General features: G+C 27.6%; 3 protein-coding genes across 4 annotated transcripts in view; all 3 read left to right on the top strand.

Annotated features, from left to right (window-relative positions):
* Positions 1-587, top strand: part of LOC136085589 (uncharacterized) — a 913-nt gene extending 326 nt beyond the window's left edge. Inside the window, exons 1-2 of the mRNA XM_065806910.1 lie at positions 1-203; positions 415-587. The exon at positions 1-203 is cut by the window's left edge and continues 326 nt beyond it. Coding sequence (XP_065662982.1) covers positions 1-203; positions 415-587 — 376 coding nt within the window. The remainder of the gene's footprint in view (positions 204-414) is intronic.
* Positions 588-605: 18 nt separating this feature from the next.
* LOC136085588 (zinc finger MYM-type protein 1-like) lies at positions 606-1,094 on the top strand. Its single transcript, XM_065806909.1, has one exon. The coding sequence runs from the start codon at positions 606-608 to the stop codon at positions 1,092-1,094; it is 489 nt and encodes a 162-aa protein (XP_065662981.1).
* A 7,050-nt stretch (positions 1,095-8,144) lies between these two features.
* LOC100199204 (fibroblast growth factor receptor 3) overlaps positions 8,145-14,708 on the top strand; it is a 170,052-nt gene continuing 163,488 nt past the window's right edge. The window contains exons 1-2 of one of the 2 annotated variants that reach the window (XM_065806068.1): positions 8,145-8,432; positions 12,819-12,881. In XM_065806068.1, the coding sequence (XP_065662140.1) occupies positions 8,262-8,432; positions 12,819-12,881 (234 nt within the window). In that variant the 5' untranslated portion in view covers positions 8,145-8,261. The remainder of the gene's footprint in view (positions 8,433-12,818; positions 12,882-14,708) is intronic. The other variant, XM_065806071.1, reaches the window with a different exon arrangement.

Here is a 14,708-nt window from a genome sequence, read left to right as displayed (position 1 = left end):
TTTTGGAAAGGTTCAAGCCATCTTTAACTTTTTTTCAAGCTTCACGTCACGATGGGAAAAACTGATGAAAACGTTGACCATCTCATTAAAGGGAAATAGTGACACAAGATGGTCTACCAAAAAAGAAGCAATTACATCATTGCACAGATGTTCTTCAAGTTTAGGAATCCATTATCCACAATACCATGACAAATGCTGTCACAGTTAGCAGTGCAAAAGAACTTCTCATTCATATTGATTTCAGTTTTTTGTGTTTGTTGGATTTCTGGTGTCAAATTCTTTCTCTAATTGACCGGGAAAACAAACTGCTTCAGTCAAAAACCATTTCAATTGACATTGCCGTAAAAAAAATGAAATGGTTGAAGGCTTTCATTCAGAATTTTTGAGATGTTGGGGTGGACAATATTATTAAAGATGCCACAGAAAAAGCTAACCAGAGCGGAATTGATAGTGACTTTCCAATTAAGAGGAAGCGCAAAGTGAAGCGAATAGCTCTTTATGAAGCTGAAGATGACTCTCACCTTCTCACAGAAGAAACAGAATTCGGATCTCAGTGCAACTTTGTGTTTGCATTATTACACAAATAGAGTGGCGGTTTGAGGCTGATGTTTGCTGTTTCCTCTGATTTTGGCTACCTCAGTGGGCATTCACTCTCTAAAAGTTCAGTGGATGAACTCAAGAAAAAAGCTGCAAATTTATCTCAAATTGACAAGGAAGATTTAGATTCTTCCGATTTCCAGTCAGAAATGGCAAGCTTTAAATATCAAGCTGCCGCAATGATGGACAACTTTGAAAAATCTAGCCCGATCGACATTTTGCAGCTCATTCATAAATATTCTTTGACCGATGCTTATCCCAACACAACAATTGCTATTCGCATCTTCCTCACCATACCAGTCACAGTTGCTACATGTGAGAGAAGTTTCAGTAAACTTAAGCTCATAAAACACTATATGAGGTCAACAATTGGCCAAGAACGTTTGTCTACTTTGGCTATAATTTCAATTGAAAATGAAGTGGCAAACAGCATTGATTTTGATGATGTCATTAGTGAATTTGCCTCAAGAAAAGCCAGAAAAGTGGCATTGAACTAAAGTTTGTGCAACCTTAACGACAAATTTTACTTTTAACTTGATGTGATAAATTTTGTGATCAATAAATCATTTTTTCGTTTAATTTTCTTCTTTTTTTTTTAAGGAGGGGGAGGAGGAAGGGAGGGGAAGAGGGGGCGCAATTTTCTTTTCTTGCCCGAAGCACAAAATTGGCTCGGTACGGCCCTGTATATATGAATATATATATATATATATATATATATATATATATATATATATATATATATATATATATATATATATATATATATATATATATATATATATGTATATATATATATATATATATATATATATATATATATATATATATATATATATATATATATATATATTCGGTTTTGATCATTCTATGTTCAATGATCTTTTTAAAATATTTTTAAAAAGTTCATATGTTCACAAGAACTTTGATTCGCCAGTATACAGATTAAAACAGTCATCCATGATTTTAACAGAACTTTTTATTGCAAAATCCCAAAAAAAAGTTTTGAGGTCCAGCTAGCATAAAAGAAAGAAATTTATCAATCAAAATATTCTGCTATAAAAAAGTTGGGACCATGCCCCATTCTCCATATATAAAATCCATATACTTCCAGATGAAAATCCTTGTATTTCCTAAAAGATCAATGAATATAGAATGATCAAAAAAATTTTTTTGTTGACATCATCAAGGCCACATTGGTGTCCAATTAGTGTCCGGACTCTCGATTCGATAAAAACTAGTTCGGAACGGAACGGAATAAAAATTTTATTCCGACGGTAAAAATCTGTTTCGAGAAAAAAAATCTTTCTCGAAAGTCGAAAATTTATCGAATTTTTCGAGAATGTTCGTAATGTTTCGGCAATCATACTTTGTCAAAAAATTGTAAGTTTATCATTTTTCAAGGGGGGAGTCTAATTTAGGAACAATTTCCTTGTCAAAGAGATTCCAGAAAGCATTATTTGATTTTGGCATTTTGATTTGAGTTCACTAATAATTTTTTAAACTTTATCACAAAAATTTCAACGAACAACAAAAAGTTTTTTTTATTCAATGTTTTCTTCAAATTTTTGGCTTCTTGCCTTTATCAAAACAAAAGTAGACTGAAGAAAATTTTCTTCATCCTTTATATTCAACAAATTTAGAAATATTGTAATTTTAATAAAATTAAATTAAAATTAAAAATTATTAGCTGACTAGAAATTATTATCAATGTCAATATTTTTTTTTTTCGATAAAAGATGTTACAATCGAGGTCATTTACAAATAGTTAAAAACTAATCTTAAGTAAATACCATGAAATAGTATTAATAATACAAATAACAATGATAATAATAATGATGATAAATTATAAGAAAAATAAGAAAATTATATGATAATAAATTAATATCAACTTTAAAACAACAATTGAATATAAGGCGCATTTTTCTTTACCTTTCTTTTTTTTAAATTTATTTATAAAATTCGTTATAAAAAAGCGTCCGCCATTCCGGAAGTTTCTGCACTGTCTGATTATACATAATTAAATTAGAATTAATTGTGTAGAAATTATTAAAGAAAGATTACATCAAATTTTAATTTTTACCACAAAAAAATTAAGAAGTGAATTCAACTAAAGTTATTAATTAAAATAAAATAAAAATAAATCATAAAAATAAACAAAGAACAATAAAAAATTTGTTGTAAAATTTAAAGGTAAAAAAAAGTGAAATGTATTTAAAAACATAGTCGTCAAAAATGAAAATTATTGTAAACAATGATTTTTTTCGAAAATACTCGAACAGAAGTTTATAAATATTTTATACATTCCGACGTTACGAAAAAACTTAGAAACGAGAAATAATAATTTATCGTTTCCGAGAATTTTATCGAAAATTTCTCGAAATTTCTCGTAAACCGGAATTGTATTCGACAAAGTCCGGACACTAATATATATATATATATATATATATATATATATATATATATATATATATATATATATATATATATATATATATATATATATATATATATATATATATATATATATATATATATATATATATATATATATATATATATATATATATATATATATATATATAATCATTCCATTTATTGTTCAAAAAAATATAAAAAACATATTGAAAATTTTTACTTAAAGAGATATTAGGGTAAATAAATTTTTACTTAACCGGGGGTAATTAGTGTTTTGTAATTAGTGTTTTGTAATTTAAAATTATCATCAAAATATTGTTTTAAACGCTAACTTTAAATTTTTTACAATTTAACTTTTATAATAATTTAATAAATAATTACTATTATAATTTTTATTTTATTGAAAATAAACTTTAAACAAAAATGCTTAAACAATATCATTATTGTATTTTTGCATAATTCTACCTATAAGAATGCAACAATTCGAATGTTTTAATTTTGTTTTCGGTTTTTATAAATCTTTTTATGCTGTGAGAAATTAATATCGACTTGTTATTGCTGTTTTAGATTTTAAACATTAATTGCAAATGGAGGACGAAGAACGAAAAAGAAGAAAACTTTATTTTGATTTTACTAAATTTATTGTTTGCCAGCAAAAAGATTGTAAAAAAAAGCATTTTGTTTTTCAAAATTAATATTTTTTGGTGAAGATAATTTTTTCGTATATCTACGTAAAAATGTAAATCCAACTATTTTTTATCTCATCCTTTAAAAACACGAGTCAGTGCATTTTGGGTATGTTCTTTTCGTTGTTTTTTAAAGTTTCTCCTAGCAATCACTAAAAAATTTTTCAGATTGTAAAAACAAGTTAACGCGACGCTTTGGAAAAAGTAATGGTCTGTTTAAGGCAAAGGTACTCCTACCCAGAGGCAATAAATTGTTTCCAAACGATAAGACAAATACCGATTGGTCGGTTTTAACAAAAATAATTGCTCCGAAGATGAATTAAAAAGGTATAATTGGTATAGAAGACCCGAATATGAAAAAGAAAAATTTGAAAGGCGACAAGGTTATGAAGCAGAAAAACTAGCAAGATGAAAAGAATATGAAGAAGAAAAACTAGCAAGATAAAAGGCAATGGTAGAGGCTAAATTAAACGAAGATAAAAAATTGAAAAATGTAGTAAATAACCGAGACGAATGGTATTAGACAAATGTCGTCATATATACTTAACCTAAAATTAATAAAATAAAACAAAAATGTAAAACCAAAAAAAATATATACATACAAAAAAAATATATACATACAAAAAAAATATATAAAACTTATAAAAATAAAAATAAAAATTTTAAAAATATATTAAAAAACAAACTATCTTTAAATAAATCTTTAAATAATTGCTTCTTAGTTTCGGTTAAGTAGCCATAATTAAACCCTTTATTGGGCAACAAAAGGAGTTTAGGCTTCTTAAAAAAACCGGTCGTTTAGGACCCTGTGTAAGCCTGGTATCAGCAGTATATGTCTCTAGTTTGTTGAAAAATAATAAATAAATAAAACATAAATTGTTACGAAAGGATAAGAGAAATACCGCGCGTGGAACTAGATGAAAAAATTGTTTTTCGCTCAGATTATTACAAAAACTTACAAAAGTATCACTTATTGTATAAGTTTGCAACGTTTGCTTAAACAAAATAGTAAATTTATTGCTAGCAATCCTGAAACTGAATTCATTGAAAACATAGATAAATCAGAAGATTCCAGCCAAATGTCAAAAGATAAAGAATAATTGCTTCGTTCAAAATCTAAAGTCTACAACAAAGAACTTTGTATAATTTGCCAATGTGAAGGCAATAAACTTCGAAAAATTGATTTTACAAAGACTGGGAAAAAAACGTTCCAAGTTCCCAAGTCGCTTAATGATCAAGAATTCTTTCTTAGAATAAATAACATCACAAACCCTAAAGATGCTGTTGCAAATCATGTTAAAAACCACTTGAAGTAATGGGTAACAGCGCAGAGATCTGTTAAATTGACAACAACTCAAGAAAAAATTCAAGAATTAAATGATATTGGATGGGTTATGGAAGATATAGAAATTATTAGTTTAGTTGATATAAACTCAAAAGAAAATGATTTTGCTATGGATATGAACAAAATCAATAAAACTTACAATAATTTAACAGGGAGTAGTGACCAGACTGATTAAATTATAAACGTTACTTAAAAAAACTTCTACAAGATAACGTGTCAGAAACAATTTTTTTAAGACCTCCGTGCCGAAGAAAGTCCGAACAGCTTTGCTCTAGGAAATACTAAGCTAAGGTGGTAGATACCGTTAAAAACAATCCAAACGGGATGATTATACCACAATTTTCGAGTCAGCAAAAATAATTCGAAAAGAAGTCCTGCAGCAAAGAAAATGGAAGTTTGATTAAAATTTCACTGGTTTTAACAATTAAACGCCTTTTTTTTTTTGTTGCTAAGGTGGGTGATACTAAAACAAAATGTACACTCAAGTTATGTAGAAAATGAATTTTTTTTTAATTTTGAATGCCTGGATTTTCTATTTCCTATTATAGTGTTTTAAAGATTGAAAATGGCTCAGGAAACGCTGTTATTGAAAAGATGTCAACAAATCAATGCGCATTTGTACCTCCTAATATTCAAATAGGAATGCCATTGCACATTGCTATTAATAATATATAAGCAACCGATATTGAATCTGATCTTACTTCTGTAACAATTGGGGCTCGCAGTGACTTGTAAATTCCAAAAACTCCAACAAAATTCAGATATTTATTGCAAACAACTATCGCAATACTATCGATATTCCTATTTTAACAAATAGCAACTCTCTCACTGAGTCCTCTCCTTTACGTCTTCTTGGATTATGGCTTACTACTGACCTTTCATGGAAACCATAAATACAATCAATTCATAAATTAGTATCCGCCAGGTTGTTTCTCTTTACCGTGCTTGTCAATTTTTTACTCCTGATTTTGTTCTCTACCTCCACAAATCTCTTATTTGTCCCTGTATGGAATACTGCTGCCATATTTGTGCTGGTTCTTCTAATCACGCTCTTTCTCTTCTTCTATATAAGGTCCAAAAACGCATTGTAAACGCATTGTAGTTATGCGGTGGTAGTGTAGTGGTAGAGCGCTCGCTTCATGAGCGAGAGGTTCCGCGTTCAATCCCCCACCACGTCTATGGCAGTACCGCGCTCAACTCGTTTCTCCGCGTAGCGGCCTTATTCGTAAAGGTTCGTGTTTCGGATTTATTGAGTTGAGAGAGAGAGAGTTATACCACAAATAAGTAGCCTCCTCGTCTGTAGTGGCATTCTCGGCCTTGTTTATCTGCCAAGTTTAAGGCTTTTTTTCATTGTCTTAAAGTTTTGTTTCTTTCTCTTTTCTATAAATACTGTCATGGTTGCTGCTCAAAAGAGCTATCATCTTTAGTTCTATCAACTGAAATTCATTCTCGCTAGACTCATCATTCAGCAAAGTCTCATTTTTTTACTGTATCCTTTCCTGCATGTTCTAAAAACTTTTATTCATCTAGTTTTTTTTTCCGCATTCCAACACTTTCGAACTCTCTGTCATCTTCATCTTTTCGTGACTCATACAACCTTCAACTTTTTAAATTAACCGTTTTCTTGCTCTATAACTCTATTCTTTTTTTTCTAATAACTCCCAATTTAATAGTGGTTGCTTGCAGCTTATTAGGAGTGAACCAGAATAAAAAAAAATAAGGTAGTGTCATCTGGCTTTTGTTTTCACATATTACGCTGAAATTTGTTACATTCCACGCTTAGATTGTGCTTAAATGCAAACTGCATGTCGCAATTTTTTGTTCTTCCAAAAATTTGAGCAACGTAGAAGAATTTAAAAAAACGTGTAACTGTTTATGTAACATCTGTGCATTCATTTATTTTAAAGAATCCTTTATGCTTACGAAATGTTGTTGCAATCAATTGTGGTGTATTTCTTACTTAGGTATTTTTAATATATAGATTTATATACAAGAAAGATATCTATAAAATGATGGAGTTTGAAGGTTGAAAAAGGGCTGCTGCGACAACCCTTTTCAATTCTTAAACTCCGAAACATGAGACATGACAAATATGGCCGCTGAGCGGATTTAAATGCGGCACAAACAGGGATGTGGTGTAAACAAACTTAAATCTACTCGCTAACGAAGCTAGTGCTTAACTAATACGTCATTTTTATTTACGCTTTACGATGATTGTTCTTTTTTCCTTCTATATCTCTTACTAGTTATTGACTTCATTATTTTCAAAGCTTTTAAAAGGAGGGGGTTATAAACTTTACTGGGTAACTTTAAAACATAAAAATACTATTAAATAAAATTAGAATTCTACCGCTAAATATGAGTTTAGTTTAAATAATAACAATATAAAACTAATGAAATTATTGCCCTTTGAGGTTAAGAGGCAGAATTTTTGGGATTGTTTTTTTCCTAGGCTCTAATCAATGAATATTTTTGCAAAGCATTTTTTGTTATAAGCATAAACATATTCAATTTTAAAGTCTTTTCCACGTTTGAGAGTTATTCTAATTAAAAATCACAAAATGCTGCTGTGATCCCTAATTTTCAATTGATTGTACTTTTGGTTTGATATTTCTGTTTCACAGAAAAGCTGTTGCTTAGAAAGTGCGGATGAAAAACATAGTTTAGTTATATGAGGTACCCATAAATTAAAATGTATAATGGTAGCACAACTTTATTATTGGAACTGCCTTTAGAAAATCTTTTATATATAATTTTAGTTATACTTTTGAAAAAAAAGTTTTTTAATCTTCGTTTAAATATCTTGGATTACTTTTTTTTTAATTTAATTCCTTTCGATTTAGCGTCCCAATTTAAATAATATCGAGCAAAAACAAAAACGATTTTTAAAAAAACTTCATAAATAATAAATTTAAAAAAGTAAAATAATTTTGAAACAACAATAATTCTGTTAGATATTATTCTAAAATTCAATAAAAACATTTGAAATATTGATATTGTCAACAATCGTTTTTTTTTCTATTATTGCTTTTTTATTACCGACATTGTTTTAATGGTTGAAGATCAATTGATCTGCATTCACATATCATATTGTTTCCATTATTGAAACAATGAATGCAGCTTAATAAACACAACGATTTGTTGCACTCAAGATGGGAACAAATCAGTGATATCACTGACACAATAAATCCAAATACACAATATTTTTAAGTATAAACATGGGTTTTTTACCTTTCTTAAAATTTATTTTGCCAACGTTTTTTGTGATTAACACAGAATCATATTTAGAAAAATGTTCACTTTTTGACTTGAAGTTTGGATTAAATAATAGCCTAACTCAAGAATATTTTATACAAGGTCAATTATATTCATACTGCATGTACTTAGATGTAAGACTTGAATCATTCAATTTGTTATTATTACATTATAAAAAAGTTTATAAAAAGTTTTATGCTTTTATGGTTTTTATATTTTAAATTTTTATGCACACAAACTTTTGATACTATATATATATATATATATATATATATATATATATATATATATATATATATATATATATATATATATATATATATATATATATATATATATATATTTATATATATATATATATATTATATATATATACAGTGGCGGATCCAGGTCAATGTCCTAGGAGGGGGGGGTTATTTGACCAACAAAAAATTATCCGAGGATTTATATCCTCGAGGGCCCTAGGTTTAAAAAATTTTTGGGGTCCTAAACACTCCAATTTTTTTTCCACGATACCCCATTTAAAAATTGAGCCCGCTAAAATCATGGTGCACAGGCTGCAGTCTTGCCTGCCGAAGGTAAATCTGGCCCTGTCTATAATGCGCAACAAAAGACAAAATAATATCTTTAATATATTCTTTTTTTTAATAAAGACTTTTTTTAATAAAATTGAGCTTTCTAGTTTTCGAAGATGCAAAATTATCAATAATCTTTTTGACATTTATGATGCAGTCTCTATGGATATGCGTCATAGCTAATCCATTTAATCGTTCTTGTCCTATATTAGCTCTTAACCAAGTTTCAAGTCTTTTTAAAACCGAGAAACTCCGTTCTACCGAAGCAACACTAACAGGAAGGTGCAAAGCAGTTGCAAAATACATTTAATTAAAGGAAGACATTACAATCACATTCCTTGTATGCTTCCAGTGCACATTCAGGTAGTTCTTGTTGCTTCTTGATTGCGTCTTTCCATTTTAGCTCCCGAAAATCAAATTCTGAAGAAACTTTAATTATTTGGACATTCTCATCAACAGTATTTATGTTGGGCAGCCCTTTCATAAAACTCAGTATATTGTTTATGGATGCTGTTAACTCTGTCTTTGTTTTATTTAATAAATTTCTAGGTATTGCTACATTTAATTCAAAAGAGTTCAAGATTTCATCAGAAAATATGAACTGTATATCTAGAAGTATGCTATCAAATAACGGTAAATAAACATCGACTCTATAATAAGTTAGAGGATCATTGGTATTGAGGTTTCCGCGATTAGTTTGTTTTCCTATTATTCGTGGCATCTTGATTTTTAAGTGATCATTTTTTAGTAATGCGGCCTTTGTTGAAGAATCCCGTTCATTCCACTGAGATATCAAACCAAGTGTTTCTACTATACTTATTAAACAAGATTTAAAACTTAACACAGAACCATACCGTTCAATCCATCTCGTTTCGCATAAGCTTGTAAGCATTCCCTTATTTATATATTTAAGAACGTTACTTCGCTTCGGCAAATCTTTAAAAAGTGATATTGCTTCTTTCGTTGTGCCAATTGTATTTCTTACAGCTCACACATACGAACATTTGGAAGTTGATAAGTTTAAGGCATGGTTGTAACATGGACTTTTTATTGAGTTTTGTAGGTGCTCCGTTGTTTTTACCTAACATAAGGCTGCATCCATCAGTACCTATACCAACACACTTTTGTGTTGTATAGTTTCAGTATGGTAGTTTACAAAACCAATAAAATCTTCACGGATTTTATTGGTTTTTGAAACTGCGAAGCAATATCCGAAGATTTCCATCATTAATTACTGAAGAGTTTTGATTTATTTCAAAAATCTCCCCATCATCGCGATAACCTCGCAGAGCAATATTCTGCCGACCAAGAAATATTATAGATTCAATTATAGGCTTTAATCGTTCTCAATTTTCTTTAGCCTGTTTAAGTCTTGCTTCGTTAACTAAATTACGTACCTCTGTAGACGGACATTCATATGTTCTGATGAAATCTGATGCTGCCAATATAGCAACTTTGTGATACGCATTGCAATCATGTAAGACTCCATTCTTACCCAAAAGCTTTGAATAACTTTTAAGAGGTAAAGTAACTAGCTTGAGTAATTGCACTTGACCGTGTATTACCCCAACTTTTGCAAAAAGAAAGCAATACTTACAAAAATTTCTATAAAGGCATTCTGAAATCATTATCCACGGAAATTTATGTATATGTTTCTCGGAAAAAAAGCAATTAACATTCTTACCCTTCTTTAAATCCACAGAATATGGATATTTGTAATTTGGACCAGGAAATCAATTGCATTTCAATATTCGGCCTTTAACTTGTTCCTGACGTGTTAAAAATGCCCCAATGTCTATAGGCAAAACAGCTATCATCTTTTGTAGCAGGTATTGAATCTTCTTTATTAATTTCGGCATTAGTTTTGCTTGTAAAATTAGCAGATTTCATACCAAATCCAGGTCCTGGAGAAAAAGGACTAAGTTTCATTGTAATTTGATTATTTTCAGCCCCGCCAATAAATGCACAATTAAATCGTTCGGATGATGACACCGAAGATATAGGCAAAACGATAGGACGAGCATGGTCCTGTATAGGTAGAATTTTAATTCTTTTGACAAAAAAGTCATCTAAAGAGCTTCTCCTCTTTACCCTGTTGGTCATTGTAGCTAATAAAAATAATTTCATTAAAAATAGTAAAAATCATTTGTCATTTATTTATTTAAAATAGTAATAAACACACTTTTGTTTTCTAAATAAGAAACTAATTCATAAGAAATTCATTCAGTTACTATTTAAAAAAAAACTCTTTGTATCTCATATAAATACAACTTTAAGTTTTGTATCTCATATAAATACAACTTAAATTGTTAAAATATATTCTTTTTTATTAAGATTTTAACTACCAAAAACGGCATCGCGTATATAAATTATACTACAAATTAAAACTAAATTAATAAAAAAAAAATTTACGATTAAAACCAAATTTATGTTTTTTTTCGTAAGTTTTAAAAAACAGTTTTTAAATTTTTTAAAAATAGAACGTAGTAATTTTACTGTTTTTTATTATTTGTATCTTATTATATAATATAATGAATTAATGATGATAACATTAAAATGTTTCCAAACTTTCGTCGTTTTTCTTCGAGATCGTAACAAATTTCTAACAAAGTGTTAAAAATGCAGCAATAGATTTTTTTTGTAATGTTATGAAATAGTTTAAGTTTTGCTTTAGTTTTAGTTTTTGTTTTAATTTAAAAAAAGCAAACAGTTAGCTTTTTGTATTTTTTTTTTCTTTTACAAATTTTTCAATAATATTTTAAAGTTAGACATTTCTTAGGGGGAGGCGGGTGGTTACCCCTTCCCCCCCCCCTCCCTTTGTATCTGCCACTGTATATATATATATATATATATATATATATATATATATATATATATATATATATATATATATATATATATATATATATATATATATATATATATATATATATATATGTATATATGTATATATATATATATATATATATATATATATATATATATATATATATATATATATATATGTATGTATATATGTATATATATATATATATATATATATATATATATATATATATATATATATAATATATATATATATATATATATATATATATATAAAATAATGCCTTTTCATACGATTTCTAACCAATTCAGGTTTCAATCTATGTTTTGCTCCTCTAATATTAGATGCTGGACCTGATGAGCAAATAGAGTTCATTCCTTGATTTTGTTTATATCATTCTTTTCAATACCTTTAAATGTCTTGAATTGCTGGATCAAGTCACCTCTTAGCCGCCGAGTCTCTAAAGTATTCATTTCAAAAATTTCTAATCTTTTTTCGTACTCAAAATGTCTTAGTTCCGATATCATTGTGGTTGCTCTTCGTTGAACTTTTTCTAGTTCATTAACATCTTCTGTATAATACGGACTCCATGCTTAAATCGAAAACTCTAAATTTGGTCTAACATACGTACAGTACAGTGTTTTTATTAGATCTTTATCCTTGTTTTGATTAGAATAGAACATTTGCTATGATCCTTTTGTTATTGCTTACCGAGACAAACTTTTTAATAAAAATCTTCTTAGTATTTTTCTTTATTAGTTGCAATAAAAGGAATATTGGGAGAAAGGAATTTATACGTAAATATTACACACATTGTACCAACGCAACGTTATCCCTAATAATAAAACTCTAAACTTTGTGCTTTAATATAAATTAAATTTAAACTTTAAGTTTTAAGTACAGAAGAGCCTGGATTCGATCTTCTTTATCAATATTTATAGTTTCCTTTTGACACAATAAATATATGGTTGCACAATTTAATCGTATTTTACATTATTTCAATTAATTTAGAATTTAAGCACTTGTTATTTATATTATTTGTAAAATTATTTATGTTGATTCCTGAATAAAAAACTCAAATGTTCTTTATTTTATCATAAGTATTAAAGTTTTTTTAGGTTGAGAATGGGCTGAGCTCATCTTCATTTGATAAAAGTTGTTCTACTCCGTCTTGTGAAGAGGTAAATAACACATATATTGTTTAAATAACACATATATTGTTTAAATAACACATATATTGTTTAAATAACACATATATTGTTTAAATAACACATATATTGTTTAAATAGCACATATATTGTTTAAATAACACATATATTGTTTAAATAACACATATATTGTTTAAATAACACATAAATTGTTTAAATAACACATATATTGTTTTAATAACACACATATTGTTTAAATAACACATATATTGTTTAAATAACACATATATTGTTTAAATAACACATATATTGTTTAAATAACACATATATTGTTTAAATAACACATATATTGTTTAAATAACACATATATTGTTTAAATAAGACATATATTGTTTAAATAACACATATATTGTTTAAATAACACAATTGTTTAGTTTTGTGAATAAGTAGTTATAACTTTTTTAGCAGTTATGAAAATTTTAGAATTTAATATTTGTAAACAGTAAAAAATAACATACTTTAGTGATAGCAATAAAAAAGAAATAAAATAAAACAATATTTTTTTTATTTATTTTTATTTCGTCATTAAAAAAAGAATACAATGTTGTTTTATATAAATAAAATTTACATGAGTGGGGGTAAAAGAAGACAATATTTGCCTTATCGCTACGCCCCGAATAATAATCAATAATCATCATATCAAGAAAGTTCAGTTTGTGATCAACTTCTTCTTCTTTAGTTACGATATTATTTATTTATATATCGCAGAAAAGAGTGCATTAACATTAATTTCAAAGTTACAAAAGATATCTACATACCTTTTATATGTAGGTGATACCTTTTGCATGACTAAAATAATATAAAAATAATATAAAAATATTTATCCTACTGGTTCAACGATTGCTAAAACGTATGAAAACCTAAAATGCATAAACTAACCGCCGATAATAACATTCCAATAATAACATAACCGCCAACAAAAACATTTTAAAAATTGTAGATTGTAAAAATTCATAATTTTTACAACCTGCAATTTTTAAATCCAATCTAAGCAAATATGTCCGGAGTATACTCCAGACATATTTGCTTTAAGGGATCTTAAATCTAATCTATGCAATATCGTTGCTTATTGAGACAATTATCAACATTATCGCTTAAGATTCAACATTATCACTTGCATCCGAGGAATGCAAGCAACAATGTTGAACTCTCTCTCTCTCTCTCTCTCTCTCTATATATATATATATATATATATATATATATATATATATATATATATATATATATATATATATATATATATATATATATATATATATATATATATATATATATATATTGCTAAAAATCTTTTTCAAAAAAATGAAACCATGTACGAAGCTGAATGTACTGCAAATAAGGTTAAAACCTTTAAACTTTTTTTAATGCTAAATTTGTGGAGATTATTTTAAATAGTTTGAAATTTACAGAAGGTTTCTTATTTTATTGACTGTGAAGATTTTTATACTTAGTATAAGCAATATTATATCAAACTAAAATTTGCATCAAAAAATCAATTATCCTTTTCTGATTCTAAGCTTTGGTTCATGATAACCTTGCACTTGTTGTTTCAAACGTCGAATTTACTGATCTCGTTTTTTTAACACTTATGAGAATAAATTGTTCTGCGTAGAGCATGTTTTCAAAAATTAAAAAATTAAAAATGAGCAAAAAAGCGCCATGCTTCACGATAGAGTAGACACGTTGAGCATGATTCTATTGAATCAAGATATTTTTCGCACGATCAATTTTGATGTCACCACAAATAATTTTAACAATTAAAGATAAATGAAAAAACAATGCTAATCTTAAACTGTGATA

Source organism: Hydra vulgaris, chromosome 09 (genome assembly GCF_038396675.1).
Source record: "Hydra vulgaris chromosome 09, alternate assembly HydraT2T_AEP".
NCBI classification, from domain to species: domain Eukaryota; kingdom Metazoa; phylum Cnidaria; class Hydrozoa; order Anthoathecata; family Hydridae; genus Hydra; species Hydra vulgaris.
Note: the sequence above shows the minus strand (reverse complement) of the source record. Positions and strands in the feature narration are given on the sequence as shown.